Here is an 18349-nt window from a genome sequence, read left to right as displayed (position 1 = left end):
CACTTGCCCCTGCAGCATGGCACAGTCACGTTTCTTCTCACTGCTTATTCTCTTGCCGACCATGGAGGCTAGGATGAGCATCTGCGAAAACCACATACCGATAGACAATCAAGGCGCGAAATACGAAAAGCAGGACATCTACACAAAAAAATCCACCATGGATAGCTCATACAAAACCAAGCCAGCATCCCGCAGGCAGACATAAGTTCTGTGCAAGACTTGAGCGCGCCTGAATTTGCTCCAGCCCATGCCACAAGGCCGACAACGCACTCTCCAAAAATCTCGACGCTCAATTAAATTTATCGTATACTTGCAGGTTGCAAACCATATATTAGAACCACACGCCTGAAGTCTGCAAAGGCCCCGCCAACTTGCCTGGCTTCAGGCCATGATGACGTCAACTGGAAAAGGGATAGGCACGCACCTACCGGCCTGTGTGTGACAGCCCTTAATTTACACATGCCGCAGGGCGGCTCCTCCTCCTCGCGGCCGTTGTAGAGTACCGCACGCGGTCCGCGGCGCAAGGTAGGTATTATGGCGTTCACGCCATTCACGCTTACAACATTATACAAAGAACTGCGAAGATAGCATAGCGCGGGAGAAAGGCCTTCAGGGAATTCCTAAGCTCAACGCAACACGGCGTTTTGGCCGCATCAGAAAATCTAGATAAAACCCTTACATTGGGCGTTAGGCACCTGTAGGCTTGGCCGAGTAAGAAAGCCTTCAGTACTGCCGTACTGTCGTTCTGTGTTTGCACCTGGGTGCAACCAATACCATTTTTCCTCGGCAATACGGTGGTTTGGCCTGGGAATGCATGCTTCTGAGCAAACTGTAGGATTGTGGAGGTCCTAGCCCTTCCACCCGGCGGCTTATCGCGCCAGTAATTTTTGCACAATAATATAAGCAAACGTCAGTAACCTTGTAACTGGAAAGAGTAGTCATTTATTTTCTTCTGATTGGTTGAAGGCGGGGCCCAGCCCTTCGTGACAACCGCGCTCGGCAGGCTCGCACAGTATGGGGAAGAAGAAGAAAAACAAAGAGCAAGAGATCGTCTTTTGCTATTACTGTGATCGTGTGTTCGACGACGAGGCTGCGCTGATTGTACACCAAAAGAACAAGCACTTTAAATGTCCCGAGTGAGGAGTAATTTCTGCATCTTTTGTTATTCTATGCACGAATTTGAGCCTTGCCACTAACGGGACGCATGTTCCTGCGTACAGGTGCAATCGAAAAATGAACACGGCGCAAGGCCTGGCGACGCATGCGTTTCAGGTCCACAAGCTGACGGTTACGGCGTAAGCTTGGCCGCGTCAGGCGATCAGTCGATATCGCTGTATTTCGCTGCCGATCAGCCTGACGAGAGTGTACCCTCCCGCTTTGCCCCGCCAGGGTACCTGCAGCGAAACCGGGGAGAGACTCTATGAGCATCGAAATTTTCGGAATGGCGGGTATGCCAGACGATGTCCGGCAGGCGAAGTTAGGTAAGTAGCCCGTGCTGCCATTCGGCCATATACACGCTCTCTAGCGTTCGCAGACTTATTAGACGGGTTTGGCGGGACCATCAACACCGGGCCTGCAGGAGCCCATTTGTGCTCGCATGAACACTTATCACTTATTAAAGGTCCGGGCCAGCAGTGACTACAAGGGCACCATACCGGACCCGGTTTGCGGTAACCTGTCCGGGAAATGTGCATTCAGGACAAGACATGAAGTTGTGAGCATACTGAGCATATTAAGTATCAGCGCAGTAAGCCCCGGGTCGGCTAATGCACGTTATCTCGGCCATTTTTTCACAGGTGACGGACCCGCGGCAAAGAAAGCACGAACCGATGACGATGACGATGTGACCCCGCCGCCTGCTCCAGCTCCTGCACCGCCGCCGCCACCAGCCCCGGCGGCAAGCGCGTTTCCTCAGCCCGCTGGTCCACCCCCGCCAGGCGCTCCACCCGGCGTTCCGCCTCCCATGGGTTACCCACCCGGGCCTTACGGACCCCCTCCGTGAGTCATCTTGGTTCGAACGGGTACCAGGAAGATGGATGGGACTGCCAGCTCCTGCTAATCTGCTGAAGCCCCATTGCCAGCTAGAAATGGCGAACGCGTCATATCAATGGTTTACTTGTGAAGCCCCATGGCTGTTGGATAATCGGGGCAAGCCAGGGTGGGATGGCTGTAGTCGTGCTATTGCCCCACAGCCACAAGGGCGAACACCAGCTAAGACTGTCGTGTGGACCACGTGTGGCCCACGTTGGTAAGAACACATACAAACAGAGGAGGCGGCCGCGTATGGGATGAGACACATAGCCTTGCGAACTACCCTCCGTTACCGACCATGGGCTCCGACCGAGTACTCTCTCTGTCCATGTCATATGCTAAGCCGGATTTAGAAAATACGAAGACGTGGCCTGACGCACATACTGCATACGTCTATGTTTTGACATTTGAGACGTTCCAGCATGGAGCTCTTGGTAAGCAAAACCTTGCGTTCCGTGTGTCACACAGGCCTTATGGTTACCCGCCCTATGGCGTGCCACCGCCGGGTTTTCCACCTCGGCAGGGGATGCCGCCGGCACCGTACGGAGCCCCGCCTCCGTACGGCGCGCCGCCACCAGGTTATCCACCGCGCCCTCCGCCGCCAGGTGGGTGTAAGCCTTGGGATACCATTGCCGCAGCTGGGGTCACTGCTCAAAAGAAATGTGCGCTTCTTACTGTGGGATGCATTTTGCGATTTGGAAGGGACCCGCCAAATTGTCGCTGCTATACGGATGCGTTTTGCCACTGATGTAGTAGTTTTGCGTTCTTGGCGCTGGGAGCGACAAGCACAACCACTCGCGGCGACAGAGCCGTGGACCGAGTAGGTCACGACGGTGTATGCGCACCAGCGACCTACCGCAAGTGGTGATGCAGTGCAGCCAAGGCACCCTTGTAGGCATTGCAGTTCCTGGCGATGCGCAGCCTTCGGGCGAGTAACTTCGGGTCTTGATACTTGCGGCCCATGATCCGGATGCATTTTCAGTTACGACTGTATTGCATGGTTGCCTTCCTGCCCATCTGCTTGGCCTGAGCATGCCCAAAAAACATTCTCGTGTGGCAAATGCAGGCATGCCGCCGCATCCGGGAATGCCACCGCCTCATCCTGGTATGCCTTCGCATTCGCCACATCCGGGAATGCCACCACCGCATCCAGCTGCTGGCGGAATGCCAGGGATGCCGCCGGGGGCACCGCGGCCACCAGGGCCTTATCCGCCGCCGTACATGCCCCCACCGGGCGCTCCAGGGATGCCTCCTCCGCCTGGGGTGCCGCCCCAAGGTGTCGCCCCACCGGGGATGCCGCCGCCGCTGTTCCCCATAAGCCAGCCGCCACCGGGGTTACCAGGGCAACCACCAGCTCTGTTCCCAGTAGGTGAGAGACAAATCAAGTGCGTTGTGATGAACCCCCATAAGAACACCATCAGAGCCGCTCAGAATGGTTCGGTCCAGTGCCCCCAACTGCTGCCCCATATGTTGTACAACGACTTGGCTTCTTATGGCCTGCTATCGCCACCTGTAGTGGCACGGTGCAGGTCTATAGTGATAGGGGTTCCTTTGTCCCTCAATCGTGTCACACTTATAGCCTCTTGTACGTGCTATTTGTCTGTCTTGCGCGAGCAGGTGCGCCCCCTCCTGGAGCGATGGCCGCAGCTGGCGGCCCTGGTGCCGCCAGTGCGGTGAGCGGTGCAGCAACCCCAGCCGCCGCGCCAGCGGCCGCAGCCGCGACCGCTGATGGGTCGGTGGTAGTCTGGACAGACGACGAGTTCTCGATTGAGGAACGCAGAGCGCAACTCCCCCGTTATGGGCTGGGGCCTCCTCCGCCCGCGCAGCTGAATGGGGTCGCTGCTTGACTGCGTAAAACATCCTCTGCGTAGCCATGGTACACGCGGCTGTTGGCAGCCTTTGACCATATGCATTTATTATAATGCATGTGGTGGCTGAGAGGGCCGCCGGACGCTGCTGCCGAGGTGGTGACATGGCGTGGTATAGTATGATGACTTCGGCACTTATAACTTGTGCGACTTGCCCGAGGGACTTGTCTTCTTCCACGCCTTGCCCGTCGCATGGTTGGGAGGAACACTGATTCATCCGGGCATCAAGGACCTTAACCTTCGGGACGCTGGGCTGGGAAAATCTGCATGAGTGTGGATTGCTCAAGGTAGCTCAAGACGATGCGTCGTGGTTGGCGAGCGGGTCATGAAGTGTCCAGAAGGGGAATTTCTGACCTTACAGAGGGTTATGTACAGCGGACGAAGGTGGTGGTGTATGCCTATCGCTTCACTGCATTATTGTGGCTACAGGCTGTGGCGACTACTGGTATTGCCGTGGCAGATGTGTCTGTGGGGAGTGATGTGCAGATTAATTTCGTATCTTTGGGGGGTACTAAGATCCTGAAGTTCACAGTGCGCAAATAGAGATCACTGAAGGGTTCAACCTCTTGTTACATATGAAAGTAATAACGTCATCACCATATCCCGGCAGCGAGCCTGGGGAAGTGCTTCTAAATGGGTCTAATTGGGTCGAACATACTGGATGGAGCTGTATGCATATGTGCCGCATAACACATGAATAATTAGATAGACCAGGATCAGCGGGGCAGGATTGCGCAGCCAGCTACTACAATTCCGCAGGTAGATAATTTTGCCCAAATATCCCCTTTGTCCTAAAGATTTTCGCCCACATACACAACATGCTGTTCCCTGGCATAGACATTTCCCAGATAGCAGTTCGGGCGAAGAGGGGCAGTGATGCCCTTAAAACTCTGGCGGCCACATGGTTGAAGACCTGGAAGAGCACTAGAGTTTTAGGGGCACCACTGCCCCGAACTGCTATCTGGGAAATGTCAATGCCAGGTAACAGCACGTTGTGCATGTGGGTGAAAATCTTTAGGACAAAGGGGATGTTTGGACAAAATTATCTACCTGCGGAATTGTAGTAGCTGGCTGCCAAAAAGGCCCCTCGAGATGCATACTCAGCATACTTCAGCGTCCATCTATTCATGCATCCCGTACTGCAAGACAGATGGACCGGCCGACCCTGTAAAACAACTGCCTCACCAGGCGCATACAATGCCGCATATTAATTCGAAACACTTCTTCCACCTATGCAACCCAGCTAGCACCAAGTTTGTTTGGACACGTTGATGGCTCCTAACCTCACGAATTGTGCATCCTAAAGCACCCTTAGGAAGACAACACCCTGAACGGAGTATGTCATGCCATTTACACTATGCAGCCGAGGCCCTGACCTGCAGTAGAACTGCCCTCCGAGCTTCGGCCTCACCTTACCAAACATTTCTGAACTTTTGACATCATCGCTGGACATGGGGTTGAAGGCGAACATTTTGCAAGCAAAGAGGCGGAACCGGTAACCGCATGCCTGGAACTCGTCCTGAGTGGGGGGGGGGGAAGTTCTTGTTCGTCGACCTTTCTGACCAGCTGCACAGAGGCTAAACACCACCACAGAGCTTCTGTGAGCAGCACCGTCACCGGATCCTGCTGTCCTGGATCGCCAGCTCTATAGCTACTGCCATGGGCTGCCGTATGTCACTTATGGGATTTACAAAAGACTTCAGCTCCACCAGCATCAATGCCTTGCAGCCATCCCTCAAAGCTTCCTCCAGATTGTCTTCAGCTAATGCCTTCACGCCACGAGGTGCACGGAGGACAACAAACTCGAAACAACCTGCGGCATCCCATCACGTGGGTAAAACGAAGCTTGTTAGCAGCTTGATGTGGACGCCAGGAGGTGAAACAAAAAAGATGCCAGCAGCCAGAGGACTTTCAAACCACCGTCTGACAGGAACAATAGGACACATGAGGTGTGGAAAATCACTGGTTCCGTTAAAACGCAGAAACCTGAATCAGCTCTCCAATCTCCCGGGGCACTGAGCTTCCTCTTTGAAATCAAGGAGTAGTAAGCAGCAGTCAGTGAAGCCCAATCGGCTTTTGCAAAAATGTGTGCACATGTGCACACGGTTGGGTAGCCGGACTATCATACAGCCGGCCATCACTCTAGTCACCAACCATATCCGTGACCTGTTGAAAACCCAGCACATAGGCCACAGTAATACCGGGGGCTTTAGAGGCTGCGAAACAGCGGGAAAATGTTGACATACACATGTGCAGGAAAGGGAGTCCAACCCCTAGAAACCAACACACTATCTTAGGAACGAGAGCCATTTAGCATGCACTGCACTTATGTTCTTTACGCGCATTTCTAAACAGTATCTAAGCCGTACCTGGAACCATGGAAGTCGATACCCGATCCACACCTGTGCTATGATCGTGAATTACAGGTGGACCCGGCATATTCCGAACACTAGGACTTGTGAGGCGATAGCATACGCGTTACGTATTGTTACAGGGTCGGCTTTGTCGCATCAGGTCCGCCTTGTAGTACACTAAAAGGTGTCAAATTCCCATGGCGCGGTATGTGAGTTTGGCCATCGTCTTAAGGGGAAGAAGAAGAAGAACAAGAAGGGGAAGTCGTATTATCACTCGCTTCGGAGACCTATCCAAAAATGCCTCCCTAAAAAACCGGGGTAATTCCGAACACTCGCATAGTGGTCCAAACCTGCTTGTACAGACCCGCGCCGACCTGCCATCATTATTATAAAACCTCACACCTATGGCAGAACGTCTTACCTGCGTTATTCGACCAATGGGAGCTGTATGATTTGGTCGGCCGACGTCATTATGCATATGCATCCCGCGACCACCGCCTGGTAAGTGCCAAATTGAGCGCCGCTGGTTTCTAGACTATGTGCATTAATGCTGTGGCTACTCTTCATGACCGTAGGTGCCTGCACGCTGCGCGACATAACCCCCCGAGGTCATCTGACATCCCGACACCGACCCGCAACGCGCCACGAGTCTATAGGGCGCCTGGCACGCTTGCCACGGAACACCAGGACTGGGATGGCCGGCTGGGACACACGCTCTCCACGGCCATGCCCCCGGCCGCGCCCCCGGCCTGTTCCGGAGGAGCGGGCTATGAAATTGGAGGGACCTTGCGCTTGCTTCTGCCCATGACAGCTCTCTGAATTTTTTAACTTATATAAATTAAAATGCTACGTCTCTTAAAGGTAGAAAAAGGGGCTTTGCGTTTGTTTCTAGTCGCCGTGGCGGCCTGTATGCGGTTCATGAAACTTAACGACTGACGAGCGAAGCCTAATAAATAGCGCGGATCATATGCCTCTCCGGATAGTTGTAATGTATATGAGTATGCTCTGATGGCTAAACGGTACTTCTTTCGCCAGCGGCATTCGCGCCTTATGAATCGGCGTCTGCATGCAAGATTTGAGCCCTGGAACCACAACCACCTGAAAACAAACGGTCTGCCGGCCTCGGAACACCTTAAGTATCATATACTTACGGGACTTGCTATACCTTCAGATTATAAAGGCGTTAGTCATGCGATAGTTATGCGTTAGAGGCGTTAGTTATGCGATCGAACTTGCCCTGTGGCCCCTGTTCGGAATTACCTGTAGCCAACATGTAAAGTTCATCGCTGTTCCATGGAGATATGCGGAAGTCAACATTTCTAACAATTTCCTGTGCGATTTCACGATCCTTTGCCACTGTGCAATTTTCTGTGCGATTTCATGCTTCGCGTTTTAGAGGGAAACATCTCCTGCTGCTCATCAGGGTACAGGTGCCGAGGGGTCCGTTTTGCAAGATATACAGTATGGCAATCACAGCGAGTTGTAAGAGCAGCCTTGGCATGGAGCGCTACTTAGGGTGTATTTCCAGTGCGGATTAAGGCCAGGGATTAGCGTTAATCCCTGCGCTAATCCCGGCAGTGGAAATCCCACCGGGATTAAGCAGGATTAGCCGGGGATTAAGAAATTCCTCAGGACACCGTGTTCTCTAATCAGAAGATTAGCGGGAGCTAGCAAGAGATTAGGAAAGAACATAAACTGAACTTGATGCCCATGTATTTACCTGGCAACCTGTGACAAAAAAGTTATTACCTGGCTCGAGCCAGGTAGTAACTTTCCGTATCTGGATTAGCATTCACGGCGCCATGTCTGACGTTAATTTCTAGGTAGTTCCATATATATGATCTCAAATAAGCAATTCCTGTTTTGGGTTGCTCAAAAGGGTGATGAAGAGATGAACGGCGAGAAGAGTGCGCTTCCTGTTCATATCTAATACTGATTCAATTCCTAATGCCCAAACTAGTTCAGAACTTAACAATTTTAGCTTCAGAATCACATAGAAAGTATGCATCGCCCTTTGTACGGCCTTAATCCCAGCGCTAATCCCAGGCCTTAAGAATTGCCAGGGATTAGCCGGGGATTAGCCGGGAATAGCGGGACCTTAATCCCTGGCCTTAATCCGCACTGGAAATACACCCTAATTAGTTAGGCTTTTCATCTCCAAGCACACGTTAGCTTGCGCCGAGCCGCTCATTGTGACGCAGATAGACTTCAATACGGCATTTGGTGTCGTCGAGCACGAGATGCTTTGGTGATGGAAACACCTCCTAGTCAGTTGGGGTGGCTCGCTCACACTGGGGCTGTCTCCTTGCGGCTATTGCATCAGATGCAATCTTTCCTTAAAAGGTTTAAGGTGCAGTTTGCAGGCGTGTAAAGCCCCTCCAGGATTACCCCATAACGCGGAGAAAACCAGAAAACGGTTGTAGCTTTTGCAAACAGACTTCTTGGAATTAAGATGCAGAACTCAGTGACTTCTGCCCGCTGAGGGTTATCATCCTCAAATTCTAGAAGGTCTGCAAATCACCAGGCAGGTCGTATGGCACCCATGTCCGTGCACTGAATTCCTTCACACCCTAGCCAGTGTACATTCCTGTAGTATCGCGGACGTATCTAGAAAGACTTAGATATACCGCCATAGGTACTTTTATGAAACCGTGATATAATAATTGGAATCGAGACCGGTAATCATGTCCCGACCCGGGTTTGAATCAAGCCCGGGCGGTCCGACCTGCGGCCTTAGCTAGAGGGGGGTTAATTGTAGTGTCCTGGGCGTATCATGGGATTCTAACCTCCGCCCACCGGTACTTATCTGAAATTATGATCTCCCAGTATTCCAGTATGTACCTGCCATACACGCAGGCGGCGCTCACCGTGCTGCACAGTACAGGTCTCAGATGACGGAAAAAAATAACGTTAACAGCACGATAGTGCGCAAGGAGGCGGCAATCAACAGTTCCGCACCGGCTGTGGAGATAAACTACGACGAACCTCCTGCTGATCAAGGCTTTTGACGGAACATCACGGGAACGGCACTTGTGAACACCGTGGATCTCTGCGATCGTAAGCTGTGGCCATGCCATGGGCTACCTGCCAGTGGCTACCTCTGGGCTACCTGCTCGGCACATATGTCCAGTTGGCAGACTATGCTGCTGTGGTCTTGGTCGGTTGGCTTGCAGGCAGTCCCGGTATGCCTTCATACACCATGGGGCGGCAAGGTGAGGAAGAGCTAGGAACTGGGTCTCATCGACTGGGTCTCCTTTGTGGTCATCGCTGCATGCTGGATGTAGGTGACAAGGCGGGCCCCCAGGGCAGCAGGAGAGAGGCAGTGGAGAGGAACCGGTGCTACTGGTAGGTATCAAATCGCGGGTTGTGGAGCACCATTGCAGCGTCGCAGCCAGTGACTGTGATTGAAGGAGTGATAGGGATGTGGCATTCACTGGCCTTGTCCAGGATGTGCAATGTACGACTCGGGCCCTGTACCTGGCCTGTCAACCTCAACAATGAGGCCAAGGCGGGCTTTAGCGGATGTCGCAGCAGTTCCATGGTAGCAAGAGCATGCATCTTGACTCTTGAATGTGTAGAGCAACTCCTGCTCAGCTAATTATTACCCCATTGAGCAGGACGTTGTAGCTATCAACGGTAGCACCACTGCCGGCTGACCGGTGGCAGCACTGTGGCAGGCAGGTGGTTAGCACCTGACAGCCGGCTGTGAAGGACACAGGGCTCCACACGGGCTCCCAGTGAAGCATGCAGCCTGGCCAGGCCAATTGGGTAAAATGCGGAATGCAGTGTTTGACGCTTAATGTCGTGGAGGATTTGATGACATCTGAGTCCAATGCACTGCACGCTGCTTGTAACGATATGGCGTTGAGTTTACAGCAGTTACAGACAGTAAACCATGGCACAGCCACGCCGTGGTGTGTGTACATCCACTCACAATGCAGCCAATTGAGAGACTCTTACTAGCCTTATCACCTGCCAAGACTGTCAAAATGCGACCGCCTTTCCTCTAGCACAGCTAATGCATCTCATTTATGAGGTCCAGTACCAGCCGCCATGAAGTTGTCCTGCGCCATCTGACTGCGCACGGGCTTGAAAGGCTGTTGAGCTCACTGTTGATCTGCTCCAGCCAAGGGTACTGGGAGATTTCGTAGGATTGGGAGCAGTTGAAGTGGTTAGTGCTATGCCGCAAACCTCCGATCCGCTGTTAACCGACTCCGTAGGGTGCCAAGGCCACTACTTACCATGGTCACCCCAGGGATCTTCTCCTCTGTCAGAGCGCTAACGGCGAAAGCACAAGGAAATTTACACATGACAAAACCCTTTCGTTTACACAAGTCAGTAAGGACTGTTATTCGGGTTTAGTTCGTTCAGCGTGAACTGCCTCGGAAACCGAAGTAAACCGCCGCTGCTGCTTATGGGGCAGCTGACGATACCACTCCACATGCCGACGATGATGAAGCTGACGACGAAGTCGCTCACGCCCACACACATGGTCAGCGGCACAAACACAAGCAGTTCGCCCTCCCGGCTATACCCCTCCCGCGCCCCACCACTGCGCACCTGAGCGCGCCCCATCACTCGTCACTCATCACACAAATAAATGCATCACAATTGCACCCCCATGCGCTGCAAAGTCCGGCAGCAGAACCTCCACCACTCGACCCCACGCTACGAGATCTACCAACGCCTCCTCACCCTGCCCATTGCCTTTAAATCCCGTATCTGCCTGCCCTAATCCCATCCCACCACTGCCAGCAGCCGTGGAAAATCCCTTGCCGATGCCGCCGACACCAGCCGCCCTCGGCTTGCAACCGCTACCGAAGCCACCACCGAAAGCCCTCATCGGAATTGCCGTATCTGCCTGCGCCTTGGGACTGTTGCCCACTAAGGCTACGTTGCACAGCGCGCCTACCGCCAAGTTGTGCCGTACAATCATGTCGTACACCACTCGTGGACAGCATGGGGCATAGAAGAGTGTGGGCTCATGTGCGATGAGGGCAGCCGGCGGCGCTGCAGCGGCGAGGGTGATGGCAGCTACTTGACCTCGCCTCTGATCCTCCTCATCCTGGGCACGCAGGCGCGTTTCCTTCCTCCCGCTCTTCAACCACACCTCTCACTCCAGGGGGGAGGCTCTTGCTGACGCCATGGGCGACGCCCCACCAGAGCTGGCTTACGAGCCGTACATCCCATTCTAGATATTCGGGGTCAAAGTATTGCACCTGCGCCTGCGCTTCCTGAGCTGCTACTTCCAGTACAACTGCATCTGCTGTAGCTGCAGTTTCGGCTTCGGTTTTGTCTAGAGCAGTTGGTACGCGGCAGGGCGTTGTAGGGGCTCCCCGAGCGCAGGTAGGATTGCGGGCGATGCAAGGACTGGTACGCCAGCTGGTACAACCTGCAGCCGTACAGCAGTACCATGGTACGGCAGTACATTCGAATTGTTGTTGTCGTTGTTAATATCGACTCTACAGTACGCACATGGCATATAGCAAGGCATGGCGCAAAACAAGTCATAGCACATCATCACTTCCTGTTTTCATGCAACATATTTGGACGGAAGACACCAATCTGCTACGCACTCGAGAGCGTCGTGCCTCAGGAAGCAGCGCTGTAAAAACGGTTGTCCGTTGTCCAGAAAAAAAAGGGGAACCAATCTTCGCACCGTTTATGGCGCACAAGCCATCTGCCGCGCCTTCGGCTCCGCATCCGTCGGCTGTGGGTGATCGGCTTGTGCTTCGAGAGCCTCCAGACGCGCCATGGCCTCACGCACCTGCCACGCACAAGCAACGGCCGCACAAAAAACACCAAAAGTGCGACAACCCTCAACCATGCTAACGGGGAAACACCGTCATCGTAGACCGAAGAGCAGCAAACACACGTTTTTATGCACAGCCGCGCTCTACGGCTGCAGTGCAGTATTCCCGACAGACCAGGTCGCTCTTGCTCTTGGTGTTCAGCCCCGAGCCATACATCAGCTAACCCCAACAGCTGAGCCCAGATGGTCAGACAGGTCAAAGCAGCACCCGGCCGCCGTGTGCTTCCATACCACGATCCAGTAACCTGGCCGGTTCGACTTCGCTCTCTTTGACCGGCCCGGTCCATTTTGCTAAGACGGACGGGACGGACCAAGTGCCAAACCGCATCAACTAGGCGCTATTACGGACTATTACTAACAGCAAACAGAAGATGGACTGCGTAAATGCTGCGACGAAGCTTTTTTTACGGCAATACTGCAACTCACTCCTCACCATCTTCTTTCGCGCTAGTTTCTCCGCCACAAACTCCATGCGCTTCTCCTTGAGGGCCTCCCGCCGCCGCGCTCGACGCGCCACGCGGCCCTCACGCGTTCGGCCCTGGGATATGACGGGTCCCACCTCATCCCGGTCCGCGTAGTTGCCCCACGCACCTGCTTCCATGCAGACAGGAAAAGTGCAATACAAAAAAGCGATGGCATCCTCACCTCCAAGTTGGAAGGCAACGGCAACGGCAACGGCCCAGCTGCAAGTGAAGCAGCAACAACCCATAATTAAAAGACCGTCAAAGCCCATATGGTTGCCAGGGTACACAGATTTCCTACTGTTTCCAACATCTTACAAACGTAATAGTCGCAGCACTCAGTAGGTAATATTATTTTACTGCATTAACATCCCATGCGTACCAAATCTCCGCCAATAAAACAGCGATGCGGGTTGGCAGGGCCTCTAGGCTAAATTGAACAGGTGGCCAGGTATCCCGTGATCACGCACCGTAGTGACCTCCGTCCACCTTAGCGGGGCGCAGCAGCCTGGGCGCTTCCATGCATGCCTCGCAGCAGCATCCATTTAACAGCGCCTTGCAGGCGGCACACGCGATGAAGAGCTCGTTGCAATCAATGTTGGCGCAATTGACATGAGGCAGCTGCGAGTCAGGGGAGCCGCACAGCGAGCAAGGCACGGCCGCGGGCAGCGCGCGCGACTCTGCAGTCACACCCGCGCGGGGCGCGGAGACCGGGAGGTTCGCGTCCGCGTCGCCTGAAGGTAAGAACAGAGTGGGCGAAAACAGCGAAGGCGAACATGCGAGCGGGCAAAGCCCCAGACCAGTGCTAATGTGCACCAAGGCGAAGAAAAACCTGCGCGGTGCAATTCCTAGCCGTTCTGCTAATAACCTAACAAGTAATGCGTTCAATGTCCGTATTGCGAAGCCACCCAAGCAAAATCACAGGGAAAGTACACGTGCTGGGTTCGACGAAGCTGTCTTCCTTTTTTGCTGACTAGAAACGCCGTACTGTGCTGCAGCGCCTTCGGGAAGACTGGTGCGGCACCGGCCACTCGGGCGGACTGTATAACGATGTATAGCGATGCATAGCGATGCCATCGTACGTTCCATACCTGAATGGGAGCCGGGAATGGCCATCCGCGCATCAAACACGAAGAGGCTGCCCTTCCAATGCGCCCCTCCCTCTTGTCGCAGGTAATTCTGCACACCGCCTTCCAGCGTGTACAAATTGTTGTAGCCTTTGTGCCGAAGGAACGTCGAGTACACGTCGCATCGTATGCCACCAGTGCAGTACATCTGCAACACACAAAAACACCGCCGCCGCCTCGCCACCGCAGCAGCGGTGGTCGCAGCAGAGCAACGCACGCAACGTCAAAAGCGTCAACTACTACACATTTCTCCAGCATAGCCTCAAGCCCTTATATCGTCGCCCCCCAGCATGATGCTATTCCCCAGTGTGTTAGAAAACGCCAGGTGTTTGCGACCCTTGGCGGTTTTCACGGAGCCGCGCACATTCTGCCGGAGACTGAGCCAGGGCCGGGCTCCTACCCACGCTACCCCGTTCGGCTTGTCCACGAAACTAGCTGGCCAGGTTGAGGATGGTACTCATGCCTCTTGCTTTTAAGCCCCACAACAAACCGAAACATCCCAAAGCTTACCAGCACGGGCGTATCCTTGTCCACTTCTTGGAGGTAGACCGGCACCTCCTGCTCGCCCTCGCCCACGGGTGTCTCAGCAAAGATCTCCTCAGCGGGCCGCTCTGCGCCCTCAAAATGACCCGCATCCCACTCGTAGTCGTTGCGCACATCAAGAACCACCATCTTCTTTTCCTGGGTGTAGGGGTGCGGTGTTGGATAGTGAGGTATGCCGATGACATCAGCAGCGTGGTTCATGGGTTACGGGTAGTGGCACCAGTAGCAAAAACAGCAGAAAGCGAGAAGGCCATAAAGAGCCCAAGCATGACACAGGTTTTCCGAATTGCCTTAAGAGCTGAAAGCGTGAAATAAGCCAGGATAAGTAAAGCAACAATGTTGCATTGCTCATTGACCCTTACAGCACGAGGTCGAGAAAGCCGCTTGGGTAAGCAAACAAAGCGCTGGTTTCTTTTGTGGTTACGCTATAAAAAGCCCACGCGGCAATGGTAATGTGCACAGCTCAGGCTGATCCGACCACAGGCGGGGTAGGGCTGGCATATGAACTTGGGATACCTGTTTGCACGTAGCTGTTGCATTGCTCATTGACCCTTACAGCACGAGGTCGAGAAAGCCGCTTGGGTAAGCAAACAAAGCGCTGGTTTCTTTTGTGGTTACGCTATAAAAAGCCCACGCGGCAATGGTAATGTGCACAGCTCAGGCTGATCCGACCACAGGCGGGGTAGGGCTGGCATATGAACTTGGGATACCTGTTTGCACGTAGCTGTTGCATTGCTCATTGACCCTTACAGCACGAGGTCGAGAAAGCCGCTTGGGTAAGCAAACAAAGCGCTGGTTTCTTTTGTGGTTACGCTATAAAAAGCCCACGCGGCAATGGTAATGTGCACAGCTCAGGCTGATCCGACCACAGGCGGGGTAGGGCTGGCATATGAACTTGGGATACCTGTTTGCACGTAGCTGTTGCATTGCTCATTGACCCTTACAGCACGAGGTCGAGAAAGCCGCTTGGGTAAGCAAACAAAGCGCTGGTTTCTTTTGTGGTTACGCTATAAAAAGCCCACGCGGCAATGGTAATGTGCACAGCTCAGGCTGATCCGACCACAGGCGGGGTAGGGCTGGCATATGAACTTGGGATACCTGTTTGCACGTAGCTGTTGCATTGCTCATTGACCCTTACAGCACGAGGTCGAGAAAGCCGCTTGGGTAAGCAAACAAAGCGCTGGTTTCTTTTGTGGTTACGCTATAAAAAGCCCACGCGGCAATGGTAATGTGCACAGCTCAGGCTGATCCGACCACAGGCGGGGTAGGGCTGGCATATGAACTTGGGATACCTGTTTGCACGTAGCTGTTGCATTGCTCATTGACCCTTACAGCACGAGGTCGAGAAAGCCGCTTGGGTAAGCAAACAAAGCGCTGGTTTCTTTTGTGGTTACGCTATAAAAAGCCCACGCGGCAATGGTAATGTGCACAGCTCAGGCTGATCCGACCACAGGCGGGGTAGGGCTGGCATATGAACTTGGGAGACCTGTTTGCACGTAGCTGTTGCATTGCTCATTGACCCTTACAGCACGAGGTCGAGAAAGCCGCTTGGGTAAGCAAACAAAGCGCTGGTTTCTTTTGTGGTTACGCTATAAAAAGCCCACGCGGCAATGGTAATGTGCACAGCTCAGGCTGATCCGACCACAGGCGGGGTAGGGCTGGCATATGAACGCTGAGTTAACTTGGGAGACCTGTTTGCACGTAGCTGTTGCATTGCTCATTGACCCTTACAGCACGAGGTCGAAAAAGCCGCTTGGGTAAGCAAACAAGGCACAAATGATGTTGTGGTCCCTAAGAAACGCCTGCGCAGCGAGCGTGTTTTTGACTGCCCGGCTGATCCGACCACTTTTGCACTGCCAGCAGGGTTGTGAAGTCCGGAGGTTCTACGATCGGACGAGGGAACATGAAGGCGACCACTCCCTCCCATTCCGTTCGGCTGGTCGGCCCCACTCCAGGGGGACCTTCCAGATAACCGTATACAGCATTGCTCCTATCTGTACTTTAACGGACCGAATCAAGAAAAGAAATTTGCTTAGGGTGTCACACGCGCAAATTTGCCGTGGGAACGTTTCCTCTTCCGTCCATAAGGCATCTGCTCGAATGGCACGGCAGGGCAGACAAGGAGGCGTCCGCTGACGAAGGGTATGTGCGAGTACGATACCTGTGCCAAATTGCTGAGGATCCTGATGTTGCGCTTGGGTTTTGATGAGGCACACGGGAAATCCCAGGGAAACGCTATCTCATCATGCTTGTTTAAGGCATAAAATGTGAGAAGGCAGCTCAAAAGCATCATGGGCAAGGCAGGACCCATGGGAGGTTTTCTCTCCTCACCTTCCCGATCACCTGCGATTGGGCTATCATCTCCTTCCACTTGCTGGGCTCCAGCGGCGTGGCGCGCGCGGCGGGGTCGGTGATGGGCAGGCCCTCCATTCCCCCAGCAAGACTGATCAGGTTGGGCTTGTGCTTGAGGCGCAGCTTGGGAAAGGCATGGCCGTCCGCGGGCCATAGCGTGTAGCGCAGGCCCTGCAGGAAGCGAAGCGAACCGAACGACTGAATGACTGCACAATACAGAGTGGGGCTGTGCAGTGTCGTGTACAACTTCCTGTTCACAGCCGCCGCTTCTGAATTGGAGATAAACTGTAGAAGGGAAGCTGTTGGTGGCGGCGCTGAAGAATGAATGCAACTGACCTAGGGGTCCGCTGGTTAGAACGGAGCTGTGAAAATACACCGATGGAGAAGCCGGGCAAACCCGACTCGTGACCCACCTGGAAACCTGGTTGCTGCTTGATCCATTCAGCATAGGCCGTCGCATGCTCAACCGTGCCGCCGCACTGTGAATTAATTCCCTGCGAGGATATGTAGATGCGGCCGCGGATGTCCAACCCTAGTCTCTCTATGAGCTGTCGGTGCTGCTCGACTGTCTGGGGGTTTGCGGGATCATAGCCGGGGTCGGAAAGGGGCCAGGAAACGGGGGAGGGGGCTTGGCTGTGAGGTGTCACCAGAGCAAGCTCCGTGCCATTCGGGGCTCAGCTGCCGCTGTACGCTTGGACTTAAGCAACTGGAAGTCACGAAGTTGTTTTCAAAGTTCACTAATGAGAAGTCCTTACCGCCTGGGGATCTTCAAGGGGGGTAAGGTGATAGAAATTCAGGACGCAGGAGGAAGAGGGATCCGTAGGGGGCACGAGCTGTGGAGGCAGGGAAGTCGTAGCAGCAGTGCTTCCTGGCGCTGCGGGAGCCTGAGCCGAATCGGTGCTCCTGCATCGAATGCAACGCTCATGCTGACGCCATTCCGAGACTTGGTGGGCGCAGCATCGGCGGAGTGGAAGCGGATGTTGAAACGGCGCAAACTGCATAGCTCCGCCTCTAGACATCGTTGTGCAAGGTTGGGAAAGTCGACCGCTTAGTTGCATTTATCTGGCGATGCTGGCCGGTTGCCGGCAGGTTCACAACCTTCGTCAGACAACGTCAGGTCTCCTTGCAGCAGAACAATGCTATGCGCTTTGTATTAACACAACGCTTTTATAAACATTTCGGTTTTTTATTATCTGCACGCAGCCACTGCATCGAAGGAGCAGGGCAGGCTAAAAGGGCAATGCAGGCGGCTGTCCGGCGATGTACAGGACGTATGTCCGTCCGGCAGCTCGGTCACCTGTCCTGCCATGAGGTAGACTGATTCTCGTAAACCTGAACCCACAAGAAGTTTCATCAATACATACGGCTAAGTTTTTTAGCGGTTCATTTTCCAGCTCACAGGGAATAAGCGATTGTCGCTCATCACAAAGGCTTTAATAAGGAATCAACAAATAGATATTGGTATGTGTAATAATGATGGAGCATATCTGGTTCTGACTATTCTGTTAGACGGACTGTGAGCCATTGCTGATGGTTGACGAGACCCTAGGAGGGATTTCCGGAATGATACTCTGTCTCTGCTAAAGAATTGCACATGGAAACCGGATGATATAATGTTTCGGCCGCTAAACAAGGGTGCAGTGACGACCGGCGAAGCTGTGAGCGGCAAGGGTGGGAGTGATGCTCTCCTCAAAGCCCTGCAGGGCGCACGCTTAGATGAGTGGACGGCCTTAAGGTCAGTTTTTGGATTTGGAGGCCTATAGGACTGTGAGGGGCTGACTCACGGCGCATGGCTTGCCTC

At 53.8% G+C, this 18349-nt stretch overlaps 2 protein-coding genes across 2 annotated transcripts; one reads left to right on the top strand and one right to left on the bottom strand.

Annotated features, from left to right (window-relative positions):
* Positions 1 to 803: 803 nt before the first annotated feature.
* VOLCADRAFT_79631 (uncharacterized protein) lies at positions 804 to 3737 on the top strand (the record flags this gene model as incomplete). Its single annotated transcript, XM_002947423.1, has 7 exons — positions 804 to 1136; positions 1221 to 1295; positions 1390 to 1481; positions 1797 to 1998; positions 2500 to 2636; positions 3098 to 3400; positions 3649 to 3737. Coding segments are annotated over exons 1-7 (1020 nt in total), but the record flags the coding sequence as incomplete, so codon positions are not given.
* Positions 3738 to 3745: 8 nt separating this feature from the next.
* VOLCADRAFT_103426 (uncharacterized protein) lies at positions 3746 to 17857 on the bottom strand (the record flags this gene model as incomplete). Its single annotated transcript, XM_002947288.1, has 15 exons — positions 3746 to 4365; positions 5311 to 5418; positions 9363 to 9441; positions 9911 to 10004; positions 10949 to 11318; positions 11428 to 11645; positions 11913 to 12020; positions 12499 to 12656; positions 12997 to 13260; positions 13618 to 13801; positions 14164 to 14334; positions 16528 to 16719; positions 16962 to 17117; positions 17304 to 17381; positions 17846 to 17857. 9 exons carry the CDS (start codon positions 17855 to 17857, stop codon positions 11916 to 11918), a joined length of 1320 nt encoding a protein of 439 aa, XP_002947334.1. The 3' UTR covers positions 3746 to 4365; positions 5311 to 5418; positions 9363 to 9441; positions 9911 to 10004; positions 10949 to 11318; positions 11428 to 11645; positions 11913 to 11915.
* Between the last annotated feature and the right edge of the window lie 492 nt (positions 17858 to 18349).

This window comes from Volvox carteri (assembly GCF_000143455.1).
Source record: "Volvox carteri f. nagariensis unplaced genomic scaffold VOLCAscaffold_6, whole genome shotgun sequence".
Taxonomy (NCBI): Eukaryota; Viridiplantae; Chlorophyta; class Chlorophyceae; order Chlamydomonadales; family Volvocaceae; genus Volvox; species Volvox carteri.
Note: the sequence above shows the minus strand (reverse complement) of the source record. Positions and strands in the feature narration are given on the sequence as shown.